The sequence below is a fragment of the Cebidichthys violaceus genome, unplaced genomic scaffold (assembly GCF_023349555.1).
Source record: "Cebidichthys violaceus isolate CVI_PGR_0920_01 unplaced genomic scaffold, fCebVio1.0.p SCAF_21, whole genome shotgun sequence".
Lineage (NCBI taxonomy): Eukaryota > Metazoa > Chordata > Actinopteri > Perciformes > Stichaeidae > Cebidichthys > Cebidichthys violaceus.
The window spans coordinates 7,974,568-7,987,943 of record NW_027176384.1 but is presented as its reverse complement, the minus strand read 5'-3'; the positions used below and the strand labels follow the sequence as shown (position 1 = coordinate 7,987,943).

The 13,376-nt window shown below is 43.1% G+C and overlaps 1 protein-coding gene across 1 annotated transcript; it reads left to right on the top strand.

The window, feature by feature from the left end:
* Positions 1-1,105: 1,105 nt before the first annotated feature.
* On the top strand, positions 1,106-9,648 carry LOC137877323 (zinc finger protein aebp2-like). Its single transcript, XM_068717143.1, has 8 exons — positions 1,106-1,721; positions 5,061-5,286; positions 5,937-6,044; positions 6,139-6,325; positions 7,550-7,674; positions 7,841-7,908; positions 8,936-9,049; positions 9,182-9,648. Exons 1-8 carry the CDS (start codon positions 1,198-1,200, stop codon positions 9,192-9,194), a joined length of 1,365 nt encoding a protein of 454 aa, XP_068573244.1. The 5' UTR covers positions 1,106-1,197; the 3' UTR covers positions 9,195-9,648.
* Positions 9,649-13,376: the final 3,728 nt, after the last annotated feature.

The window sequence follows — 13,376 nt, the reverse complement described above, 5'->3', positions numbered from 1 at the left end:
AAATGCAATACAGTTTTGTTTTTCTTGTCTAGATACTGCATTTCATTATGCACCCTCATGTTGCATAATGATAATAGTAAATAGACTTTCTAGTCTTCTGACCACTAAAAGCACTGTACACTACTAGTCAAAATTCTCTCTCTCACACACACACACACACACACACACACACACACACACACACACACACACACACACACACACACACACCTCATTAACATACACAGTATCTTTCCAAGGACACTTCGACATGGAGCCGGAAATCTAACCCCAATAAATCACCCTTGAAACATTGATATTTTAAGAGAGTACAGCTCAACGTTAGCATAGGCGTTACAGAAGCAGGCCTTTATTTCAATGCAACAAGTCGGCCACTAAGATGTGCACGGTTCAGAGCTCCACGGTTCAGACCGGAGCCGTTGTTTAAGTCAACAGCGGTGGTACAGTCACGGACGCTAAAACTGGCTCAAACGAGCGGCGGTGCCTGCAGGAATATGCACCTTGCTGAGATAAGAACGTGCCTTTTCAGCACTTTTGGAGTTGGATCATTTTTCTGTTTGTCGGAACACGTGGAGCTGAGAGGGCACAATGCCGAAGATCGTCTATCTTTACGAAGATGACTCACTCGTTAAAAACAAAACAAAGAAATTCAGTCTGCTCCTCCTTGTGCCATGTTTAACCCACATCGCTGAAACAGGTTAGACATTCCATCAAGTAGTGAATATGAAAGGAAAACAAACATTTTTATAATTTATGAATTGCAAGGGACGCTAACTAGCTTCTAACCCCACCGTAGTTATCATAATTAGTTGATTTTAATGTTGAATTGTTTATACAGATATTTATAAATTACACTACAACATCAGACATGTGGACTTTTTACGTTGGTCAGTGTTAAAAAGCCAGAATTTAAGTTTGTAAACTATATGCAAAAGCTACAGAGAATCATTTTGCTAGCACTGCTGTTTAGATAAGCACTTTATTCAACTTTATTAACAAGGATTGCTGGATGCACGTGTAGCGACAGAGTGAGACATCTTTCTAATAAACAATCTTTGGCCATGCGGAGCCTCGACGTCATGAAACCCCCTGCTGAGTTGTACGCTTGAAGCGGAGAGTGTGAGTGGAGGAAGAACGGCAGCCTGAGGGCAACTTTCGAGTGGAACATACAAAAATAGCTTCCTGAACTGTTCGAAAATGGCTCAAATAACGAGCGACGGAACCGAACAAGATTCCCAGCCGACGTCGGATCAAAACGGAACCAGGGAAACAGCAGAAACCGGCAAAGAGGGACAGGCCGTGCCGGACCCCAAACAGGAACCGGGCGACAACAACGAGCACAGAGCAGGAATGGACGTGAACAGTGGTCGCGGTGCGGCGGTGGAGGACGGGGACGACCCGTCTCCCGTTCGCGACGACGGCACAGAAAGAGTGGTACCGACCGAAAAGACCGGCGACGACGAAGGGGAACCCGACGGTAAACTCTCTGAACCGGGGAAAAGTCCCGCACAGGGGAGTTTGGCGAGTAGCACTGATTCCGCACAAGAGGACTCCCGGGTGCTGAAACAAGAACAAAGAGAGGCAGAGAACGTGTTCTCCTCACCGCCGACCGAGCACACAAAGACGGCGGAGAAAGCCGAGCACGGCGCCAAAATACAAGCCGGCGTGGAGCTGAGCTCGTCTAATGGAGAGCCGCTCAGCCGGATGGATTCCGAGGACAGGTCTGTTAACTTGTGTGCATGAAGAGGCCTAGAGAAAGAGAGAGGTTACGTGAGGTCTCACCACGATGCCAAGTTCATCGTTAAGAAGTGTTAGCTACGAGACGGGTGTAGCGGCTCGATTGTCGGTTCGAGGAACGTTCAGTGAACGTCAACTGAAGGGTTCTCTACGTTCTCTACCGGTTCAAACGTTCCCCGGTTATTCGACAAAGTTTTGAACAGGCGTCTACGGTGACGACAACGAACTATAGGTTGTGGGAACCTTGTCTGAGGGTTGCGATTGGGTTATTATAAAGTGAAATGTTCTTCTTTCATAGCTCATATCTTGGGGCAAATCCCTTTATCAGCTCCAGCTAGTCCACTCATTCCTCCACCGGCTGGTGACGGAGCTATGTAACCGCGACAGACGTCCCTTCCCCCGCTACTTCTTCCATCTCCCCGCGGGCGGTCGGCGGGAGCGACCTCCATCAGATTTGGGAGATGGACCTCTGCAGTGTTGTTCAAACCGTCATAATTCAATAACACTAAAACTTTATTCATCAGGCGTCATATCAGCATAATAGCCTGATAAATCAAAATGATTGGTTGGTAGTTAAGTCATTGTAGTAATAACATTACTATAAAATAATACAGATCAAACAAATAAAATGAACAAAACAATCATATCTAATAGGGTGATTGTTACTCATTAGTTACTGCTCATTGCAATAATATCCCAAACATGTTGAATGAGATCAGATGCTTCAAACACAGAGTTTAGCTGGGCACATCCTGGACGATGTGTAATGTATCAGTTATATAGTGACCATAACTTTGTGGTGGTCTTTGTAATGTTAGTTTGTTTTCCCATGTCTCCTGGTTTCTCCTCATGGACTGAAGAGGAACTGAAGTTGTGCTCACACCAGAACTGACATCCACAGACTCGCAACAACTCACAGCACTTCTTCACACTAATATCACAAATAGTTTAATGATCAACCAGCATCTGCTGTTACAAGCAACAGAAACGGACATGATTGAGCTGCAGCTAACCACTATTGTGATAGTAAAGTCAAAATATGGATTATTGAAACAAACAATCAAAGATTTGGATTATAAATAAAACTACTGAAAGGCTGTAGGGAAAGTTCTTCAGAAAGGAAACTTCCCCTTCAGGCCTCTGTGACGCATTGAAACTGTGCGACTCATTTTGAGTAGTTGTTAAACAGGTTAAATCCTGATCTGTGGCCAGATATCATCTCACCACGCTCAGTACACACACACACACACACACACACACAGCAGTCATGACAACACTGACGCGGCTGTGAAAGCTGCACTGTGCACACCTACACGGCTGCTTGTGAGCTTCAGGATGAGTAACAGGACAGGCCTCGCTGAACCTCCACTCACAGTCCCACTTTGATTACAGGAAATGGAACTATCATCCAGTGGTCTTCTCCACCCCCCTGTTGGTTCAGATGTTGTAACGGTCCTCTAATAATTCATCGGCAAACAGTGTTGTCTCATTGAAACACCACTAGCAGTTGCACAGTTGCTGTGGTTACTGAAACGATGCTGAATGTCCCTCAGGTTTAATCGGAGCGTGGCCCCGATGCTGTGTTCACACTGTAGCTGTGTGAGGAACACGCCGGAAGTTTTTCTTTCTCCCTGTTTCGTTCTGCGAGGAAAGGTGTCAATAAGCAGTTCACAGCGCTGTGTACGACGTAAGTCCATCCACCACGGCCCGAACAGCACTTCAACCGAGACCGGCCGGCTCTGTAGAAGACCACGCGGCTCTGTTGCCGTTGCTCGTCGTGTGAACGCAGCATCATTCAGACAGGTGTGATATCAGTTGTTCACTTATTGTGTTATTGTCTGAAAACTGGGCTGCCATCCAATCAAATGTTCTTGATTTCAAATGGAGCTGTTCAGGACTACTGGACTACAGTGTTAGATATTTCCTTTTGGTTGAACCACGTCTTCATTGGTGGGTGGAGTTTGCTTAAAAAAAGTTGCTGTAAAAAATAGTTCATCTTTAAATCTGTATGTTTGATGGGTGACCGTGGCTAAGTGGAGAGCAGGGCTGTCTTTCAATCAGAGGGTCAGAGGTTCGATCCCCGGCTCCTGCTCCACTAGTCTCATGTCAATGTGTCCTTGAGCAAGACACTTAACCCCAAAAATTGCTCCCGTAGCTGTGTCTACAGTGTGTAGATAGATACTGAATTGCTTTGGATAAAAGCATCTGCTAAATGACTGTAATGTAATGTAAATGTAATGTTTGTCGAGCAAACGCCACCACTGATGAAGAAAGTGAGAAGTGGCTGAGAGCTCCAGAAGAGCTGGGACGTGGACCGTGGGTCAGGATTTCTTATATTTGTAAGTGGAAGAAGCAGATGTTGGTGGAGAGCTGCAGTACAGGTTCTTTGTTTAATGACGTTTGAATGCACCATATTTAATGAGCACATGAACTGTGGAAGAGAAAATCTAATCTGCTCCTGTTCATCTGCCCCCAACGTTTGGTAATCCTGCTGCTGTGGCAGCTGTACGACTTCACTGTAGCTTTTGTGTGTGTGTGTGTGTGTGTGTGTGTGTGTGTGTGTGTGTGTGTGTGTGTGTGTGTGTGTGTGTGTGTGTGTGTGTGTGTGTCAGGTGTTGGTCCTCTTGTAGGTCATGTCAGCACACAGCCAGTATGGACGGGGGTCAGCTGGCTCGGCACACATACTGAGGACCTTAAGATGGTGTATTTGGTTGTTGCTGACAATTTTAAGATTAAGAGAGCCGAATGATTCCCGTTCTATTCTAACATCCAGTGGGTTCCGTTCACTTTGAAAATCACCTGCTTGGTAGAACAATCTGCAGTAATGCCGGTGTTCTTACTGTCACAGTACTCTTACAGTGATAACAGAGACTGTCCCACATGCTGGCTCTTCTACAGCTCAGTCAAGTTTACAACTCCACTTTTTACTTCAGCTGCTGAAATGTCCCACATGTTTTCTGCAGTGACATTATTGCTCATGTTTACACTGACTGAAAGCAGCCTCTCATTTAAGTACATTGTTGAAGTAATGTCACTATAAGACGTCTAAAGAGCAACATAGCCGACGGCGTCCGCGTGGTCTCTAACTCTGATAAATGGTTCATCTGTGTACCGTAGTCCTTCAGCACACAACAGGTCAATGAGAACAATGTGTCTGTCCTTCATGAAGCAAAGATGGTGAACTAATGCCGGTTTGTCAGGTTCCATCTTAAATCTGCATTCTAATAACTCACTCCTCTCATTCAATAACACATCCTCACACGTCTGTGCCTAAGGTTTGTAGCGCGGTCTCTCTAATGTGGTCTCTGTGTTGTGTTCTCTAGTATCAGCAGCACCCTGATGGACCTGGAGAGCACGGCGTCCAGCGGCCGCTCCACCCCGGCCATGCTCAACGGTCACGGCGCGGTGGCGGGGAGCGGCTCGGCGGCGGGCGGGGGCAAGTCTCTGAGCTCCACGTGCTGCTGGGACCACTGCCAGCTGCTGTTCCCCAGCAGCCCCGACCTGGCCGAGCACATCAGAGCCACGCATGTGGACGGGCAGAGAGGCGGGGTCAGTGTCTCACTCTCAGGTTACTGCATGTGTGTGGAGGAAGGTGAAGCTGGCTACTTTAAAACCATGTCTTCATGTCCAGTCATTAGAGTTTTTGTGAAGCTCAGTTTCAATCGGAGAACCTTTTTCTCTTCAAGTGTTAGGACAGCAGCAGTGTTCAGGCCCTCTGTGATGATCTGCACACACTAGAACCTCTAGTACACACTAGAACAGCAAGCAGAGCTTTAGGATGTCTCCACTCTGCTGTGTGATGGACAGAGTTGTTAGAACTATGGAACTAGAGGAGTTCATCTGCAGAACTACACCAGAAACTCAACATTCCTCCACATCTGGAGAAGTAGAACGTTTCCCCCGGTGGATTGAACAACTGCACAATACAACAACACAATGGACACACTGTGTTCTTTGTGTTGACTGATGGTTGAGATAGATCTCATGAATAAAAAGGAGACCTTTAGAGAAGTTCTGAATCTATTTAACCATCTGACATGTGGTTCTACCGGAGTATACTGGCAACAAAGTTCTTCCACGTTTGAAAGTCCCTCTGTCATGTTCTTGACGGTCTTTTGTTCTTCTACAGTGATCACTGCTGCTCTGTGTGTTGATTGGTTATCAGTGTGCGCTTGTATGTATGTGTGTCTTCCACACAGGTGTTTGTGTGTCTGTGGAAGGGCTGCAAGGTGTACAACACGCCGTCCACCAGTCAGAGCTGGCTGCAGAGACACATGCTGACCCACAGCGGAGACAAGCCGTTCAAGGTGACCACACACGCCTCACACAATGATGTCCGTCCACACAGTGGAAACGTACCCGTAACCCTGTCCACCCTGTCACTTCACTGTGTTCCTGCAGTGTGTGGTGGGAGGCTGCAACGCCACGTTTGCCTCTCAGGGGGGGCTGGCCCGTCACGTGCCCACTCACTTCAGCTCCCAGGGCTCCTCCAAAGTGTCCAATCAGGGCAAAGTGAAGGAGGAGTCTCCATCCAAGGCCGGCCTCAACAAGAGGAGGAAACTCAAGAACAAACACAGACGATCCCTCCGTATGTTCCACACACACACACACACACACACACCCCCCTTTACATCCAAAGACATCTTCACGTTGTTCCATTGTTCTTCATGTTTTTCATGTTTTCAGTCTTGTGAATGTGATTTCTCAGAAACTCCTGAAGAGTATTTCTTGAAATGTGGCTCAAACGTCCACGTCGGTATGAACGGATCACATCATAATTATGACCATTTCACACAGATATCTGATAGAATAAAATGCTGAAGTGATGACATTTCTGACAGACTTGTATGTGAAATACAACGTGACTGGTTTGTGGAGTCCTAGATAAAAGCTCCTTCAGCCTTCTCTAGCTACAGAGAACTCCTAGCAGGGTCAGAAGAAGGAAGCTTCACTTCTTCACTAAAGTGCTTTACTCTCTGGAGGACAGACCGCTCAATACAGACCTCGACTACAAAGGCTTCTGGATTGATAATGCTGGACGCCGTCATCTTTTCCACTTCTCCTGATGGGATGGAGGCTCTGATAATCATCTATACATGGAGCTCTGTGATTGTAGCGCATCATTAAATAGTAAATGGACTGTACTTGTATATCTCAGTCTTCTGACCACTCAAAGCTCTTTAACGCTACATGTCATCATTCCTCCATTCACACTCTGATGACAGAGCTACCATGGACTCCCATCAGGACTACAGACCTACACAACCCTGAGCAATGTGGGTTAGATGTGTTGCTCAAGGACACATGGACATGGAGTAGAGGAGCAGGGGACTGACCCGCTCTACACTGAGCCACACCACAACTGTTGCTGGGTGACAGTTCTATACTTCTGTGTTTGTTGTGGAGATGATCTCACCGTAGATCTTATCCATTAATACTTCCACACGTTAGCTTTTCTTTAGCATGTTCTCCGGGAATACTTTCACCGGGGGAAGCCGTCATGGAAATCTGCGTTTCTTTGTAACTGATGTGCACTTTGTGCACTCGCTGCTCTTTACCAGAATCTTCCACAAGCTGCTAGCCTGACAGCTGTGTAGCCATGTTGCTTGTTAAGTTCATGATGATCATTTGGGGGAGTGGCTTTGGAAGGAGGCTGGCTGTCAGCGCTGCTGACTTGGTGACTTGCTAGGTTTAGCAGCTTTTGGAGCTAGCGCTGCTAGCTACTTTGATTAGAAAAGAGAGGACAACGTTTGTCTGGAGTTTTTTTTAATCTAGGTTATTTCTGTTTTTAAGTATTTTTTTTTGTTTCCAGCCCGACCTCATGACTTCTTTGACGCTCAGACGATGGACGCTATCCGCCATCGAGCCATCTGCCTCAACCTGGCAACGCACATCGAGAGCCTGGGCAACGGACATAGTGTGGTCTTCCACAGCACGGTGGGCACACGCGTACACACACACACACACACACACACACACACACACACACACACACACACACACACACACACACACACACACACACACACACACACACACACACACACACACACACACGTGATTCTGCGCAGTACCTCATGCATGTGTGTTTGTGTCTGTTCAGGTAATAGCCAGGAGGAAAGAGGACTCTGGGAAAGTGAAGGTCTTGCTGCACTGGACACCTGAAGACATGTAAGTCCTCGTCGTCTCTGTCCTGCTCTCCCTCTTCTAGCAGTATACCAGCTCCATATGGATTACATCAAAGTATTAGTTCATAAAGTGATCTTAGACACAAAGGAATGTTAGAACCGTTAAAGCCTTTAAGGCCGGCGGTGCTGCTGTTCAGTGATGTTGGTCCTCCACTATATCATCCAGTTTATTTTGTGGTGGTTTTAGCTATGAGACTACAAGCTGCATTTTGTTGTACAATAACAATATTAACTCAGCGCCTGTAGCCATTGGTCAACAGCAGCCTAACGTGTACTGTATGGAAGTCATTGCTTCAGTCTTCTGACATGTAATGATAATTGACCATCTGTGCTTTTTGTACACATTTATCAGCTGTTCACACAAAGTCCAAGTTTATACATCGAGATTATTCAGAGTACTGACAGCCTTTTATATTTCATTTTTTCATCTGCGGTGTGTCGTTCATTGAGTCCATTACAAGTGTTTGACATTGAGCCACCACAGTAACTCTCCTGTTATATTATAGGAGGTCTAATAATTCTCATAATCAGTTGTTTATATTCGCATTGTAAGCATGAATGTGCTGCATGACTGCTGGCAGTCAACAGAGTTATATTCCCAGCTGAGGATGCAGAGTGACGTCGACACAACTGTACAATGAGTTGACACAGTGGGTCAGCTGTGTGATCACCTCGTCATTTGATGCAATGCGGCCTCAAAAGACCTTTTCCCATTGACTTACATTAGGAAAGAAATGTCTCCTTAATGTAACCTGCATGTTTGGGATGAAAGTGGACTCTTCTGAATTCATTAAGCTGCTGTCTTAAAGGATTAATGAAGATACGATGATGGGATTGGCTTCTTTTTTTCAGATCACATTGTAGCTCAAGATCAAATCCATTTTCAAATCTTATGAGAATATCAAGCTTTCCACTGTTCACACTAAGAAGAAAACATATTTTGCATGTGAGAACTAACTAAATTCCAGATGTGATCGTGGATCCAGTGTTGATGTATTTCTGTGTGTCAGACTGCCAGATGTGTGGGTGAATGAGAGCGACAGACTGCAGCAGAAGACCCAGGTGGTTCATCTGTCCAAGCTCCCCACAGACACAGCGGTGCTCCTGGACCCCAACATCTACAGGTGTGTGGGTGGGTGTGTGGGTGGGTGTGGGTGGGTGTGTGTGTGGGTGTGTGTGTGGGTGTGGGTGGGTGGGTGGGTGTACATTTGGATGTTGTTAGAGATAAGTATCTAAACCTTTTTTTCCTGCCGTAGGATGTTCTTCTAACCACCTCCAGAGGAACTCTACTGTCACGTCCTGCTAAGCCAACGTGGAGGAGATCCTCTTCTCTTCATCTCCATCTATGTTCCTCTTCTTCCCCCTCCCTCTCCCAGAGGATGCTGAGAGTTTAGTGACCTTTGTGTCCTGGCCGTCCGAGGCCACCACTGTTTCCTGCATTAGGTGCTAAGTTTGCAGAGATGTTGCTTGTTTTAGGTAACTCGACTAGACTGAAAACTAACTGACAGAAGTGTAACTGTAGACAGTTAGACACATGTAGAGAGAAGCTGTCTTTGTAAATACTTGAGATTTGTAATATATTTTTATACTTTTAATTTTTTACTGTACTGTAGATAGATGTCTTTTTTTCTGCCAAACATGTCAAATAGATGTTTTAAAAACTGATAATATTGGTTATGTGCATATAGCTGGCATTGCTTGGTTTGATGTCATTAAACTTTTTTTCCAACCACTGAGTCTGAGTGTTCATTTACATAAACACTGAATGTAAATCAAACCAACGGGTTAGATTAGAGCATTGTGATGCAGACCGCTCGTCTGTTGGTAGAGACAAGGATGGGACTAAATTAGGAAGATGCTAAAACAATATAAAGAAAGAGAAAACAGTGAAAGGCACACAGCTGACGGGCAGCAGAGGGAGCCATGCTGTCAGTCAAAGAACGCTGTGCACAATTTAAAAAGACATGAATCCTGCCTCAAATGTTTATTATAGAAAACTAAACACTGCTTTTTCAATAAATCCTTACATTGCTGACATGATCTTGTCAATATACGTATTTGTGCACAACATATTACATTATGAAATATCAAAAGTTAATTAAAGCTGCGAGCAGCGATGAACGGGCCCACGAGTCAGAATTTGTTTTCCCGCATGGACCGCCTGACGCTGGAAATTATGCTTTGCAAATAGTCCACCGCGTCCTGTATCTGCTATGTGGCGCTACAGAACACACGCAAACATGCATTATGTTTCTCTATATCAAGTGTAAACCACATCTTGTAAAAGTCATGTAAATCGGATGCCGTTTGTCAGAAAAAGCGGATTTCCTTTCGCCAGCAGGTGGCACTGTGAGTATTAGTGAAAATTAGCTTGTAGACATTCTCAGGCCATGAGTGTTATCAAGCATGGGAAGTTTAGGACCGTTTGGAAAAAGTTACATCAGCTTTTTTGATGGGGAATCACGTAAGTAGCCGCCCGCTGCGGCTAAGCTATTCAACCAAACGTAAAGCTTTTTATCATTTTTAATCACAAAGGTTCTCAGATTGTAGGCTACTGACCAAATTTGAAGAGGATCAGACAAAATCCCTAGGTGGAGTTCGTTAAAGTATAGCGACTACAAATGGACAAAAATCGAAATCACTGCCGACTTCCGGTTTGGTTTACAGCATGGCCCCAAGAGACTTTTCTTGAATGAAGGTGATGCAAGTTTCAACCACACTGGCCAAACTTCTGGTCCACTGGAGAGCGTCTGACCAAAAGGATGTTTGGGAGTATTTAGTTGCCCGCTGGAGAGTGGTGATATAGTGAATATAATATAGTGAATTTTATGTTGTGTTTTTAGACGAGGAAATCTGTTATTGTCACTGTAAAGACACCTGTAAGCCTTGGAAGAAGGTCTCTCTAGTGTTCATCTTCCCACGAAATACTTTGATGACACTTTGTAATGGTTCACGACCAGATGTGTATTTTAATCACAGATTTTCCACTTTTATTTGAGTGAACCGTGTTCAATACTGCCTATGGTTCACATTGAACTATGTATCATGCTGAGATATAGCCAGTTTGATGAGTGCAGGACTAAATGCGTCATTATGCACATAAACTTTGAACTTAATAGTATCTATTTTTAGCAAAGCTTCAACAATAAAATATATATATATATTATTTACACACTGTATTTTTTACAATAGACATATATATATATATATATATATATATATATATATATATATATATATATACACACACACATGTATACAGTATATATACATATATACACATATATACATACATATACATATATTTGTATACATATATATACATACAGTATATATATATATATACACACACATATATATATATACAGTATATATACATATATACACATATATACATACATATACATATATTTGTATACATATATATACATACAGTATATATATATATATATATACACACATATACATATGTGTATATATATATGTATGATTATTATATGTATGATTGACTATTGTATCTGAAGTTTTGTGTATGTGTGTGTGTGTGTGTGTGTGTGTGTGTGTGTGTGTGTGTGTGTGTGTGTGTGTGTGTGTGTGTGTGACAATTGAGTCCTGTCACTCAAGATGTCAGTGACGTCACTCTGGAATTCTCTACATATTCTCTACATATTGGACAAACCACTTGGCAGTCACACAGTGGAGCTGATGGGATTAGAGATACTACTTAGAGTTTTTTCTCATTATACCTAACTTTCAGTGGATCATCAAGAAACATCGGGAAATGTCCATCGTTCGTGGAAGGAGAAGACGACACCACTTTTCCTGTTACGACTGGCGTTTAATGACTTTCATGAATAGCTTTTGTTGGTTAGTTTAGCTGTAAAGATTAGTTCAAGTCTTGCAGCAGGTATACGGTAGGTATAGGTCTCTCTCTCTCTCCTCTCTCACAGGTACACACACCTATTGGGGTAAGTTTTTCCTCTTTGATTTTCTTTTATTGTTATTTTGTTATATTCAGTGCTTGAAGTGGAAAAAAGTGACAGTTCTCCCTTTATTCAAAAATTGGTGTGTTTTTATGTTTAAATATCTGTTATTGTTACTTTAAAGACACCTGTACGCCTTAGAAGAAGGTCTCTCTAGTGTTAATCTTCCCAAGAAACACTTTGTAACAAAAATTATTTTGTGGAGTTGTTCTTGCCCATTAGAAAGTTGTGTTGATTCAGCATTTTTATATTAATGTTTTATGTTTAAATATCTGTTATTATCACTGTAAAGACACCTGTACGCCTTGGAAGAAGGTCTCTCTTGTGTTCATCTTCCCAAGAAATACTTTGTAACAAAAATTATTTTGTGGAGTTGTTCTTGCTCTTGTTCTTGGCATGCTGTCACCAACGCGGGTGCGACAAGTGATACAGTCACCGTCGAGGAATCTACGTGACGTGCGGTCACAAACGCGGGTGCGACAAGTGATACAGTCACCATATTTTTGCAATATAGTGTGATCAATGAATAATCTAATGAGTGGAATGTAATGTAAAAAATATACATTAACAACTGTGTGTCCTTTGCTTTGAACCCGCAACCTGAAATATATGTATCTTACTAACTTTTAATATTCATGATGAAGTGTCTTCAATGTCATAAGGCATTTCTTACTAAATTTGAGACTGATCTTGTCAACTGGCTAGGAGTAAATAAAAGTTGAAAATGTGACATTTCCTTTTGCCAGTAGGTGGCGGTATGAGTTATTGAACATTTTGGCATTGATATATGCTCATTCTTGAATTAGCATCATGCATTTGTAATTTTTTGCAGATTGAATAATGTACCTGGAGTTATAACAACTTTATTGTTCATGCCGAATGAGGCAAAATGGCCGCCACGTCAAGGTTTTTCCATGAAAACTCACCAATTTGATATTTTTTCATCACAAAGGCCTGAAGAGCATCCTGACCAAATTTGAGGTTGATCCCATGAATTCTTTAGGAGTTCATTAAAATACAAAGGCTGAAAACTGCGAAAAGTGACAAAAAAGCACAACATGGCAGGTTTACTGTAGTACCCCTTAGTGGTTGAATGAAATAAAAATGTCAGGGTATGTTACAGGATGCGATGTGCACATAAGCTGCAAATTTGGTGATTTTAGGACAAATGGTTGAGAAGTTGTTTATTTTGATATATAAACCACACCCCTAAGAAGTTTATTGGTCCATATCTTGTAAATGCAAAGAGATATCATAAAGCTTTTGATATCTTTTGATGATGTAGATCCAATAATGATTCAGAGCAAATTCGGTATCAATCAAAATCAGCGTGTAGGAGAAGTTTGCAAAAATGTGTTTTTCACAAAATTCTAAATTGTGGAAAATCTAAGAAGGCGGAGTTTAAGGATCTGAGAGGATTCTTTGTAGATCTAAAGGAGGTGGACATGCCTGTTGAATTTCAAGTAAA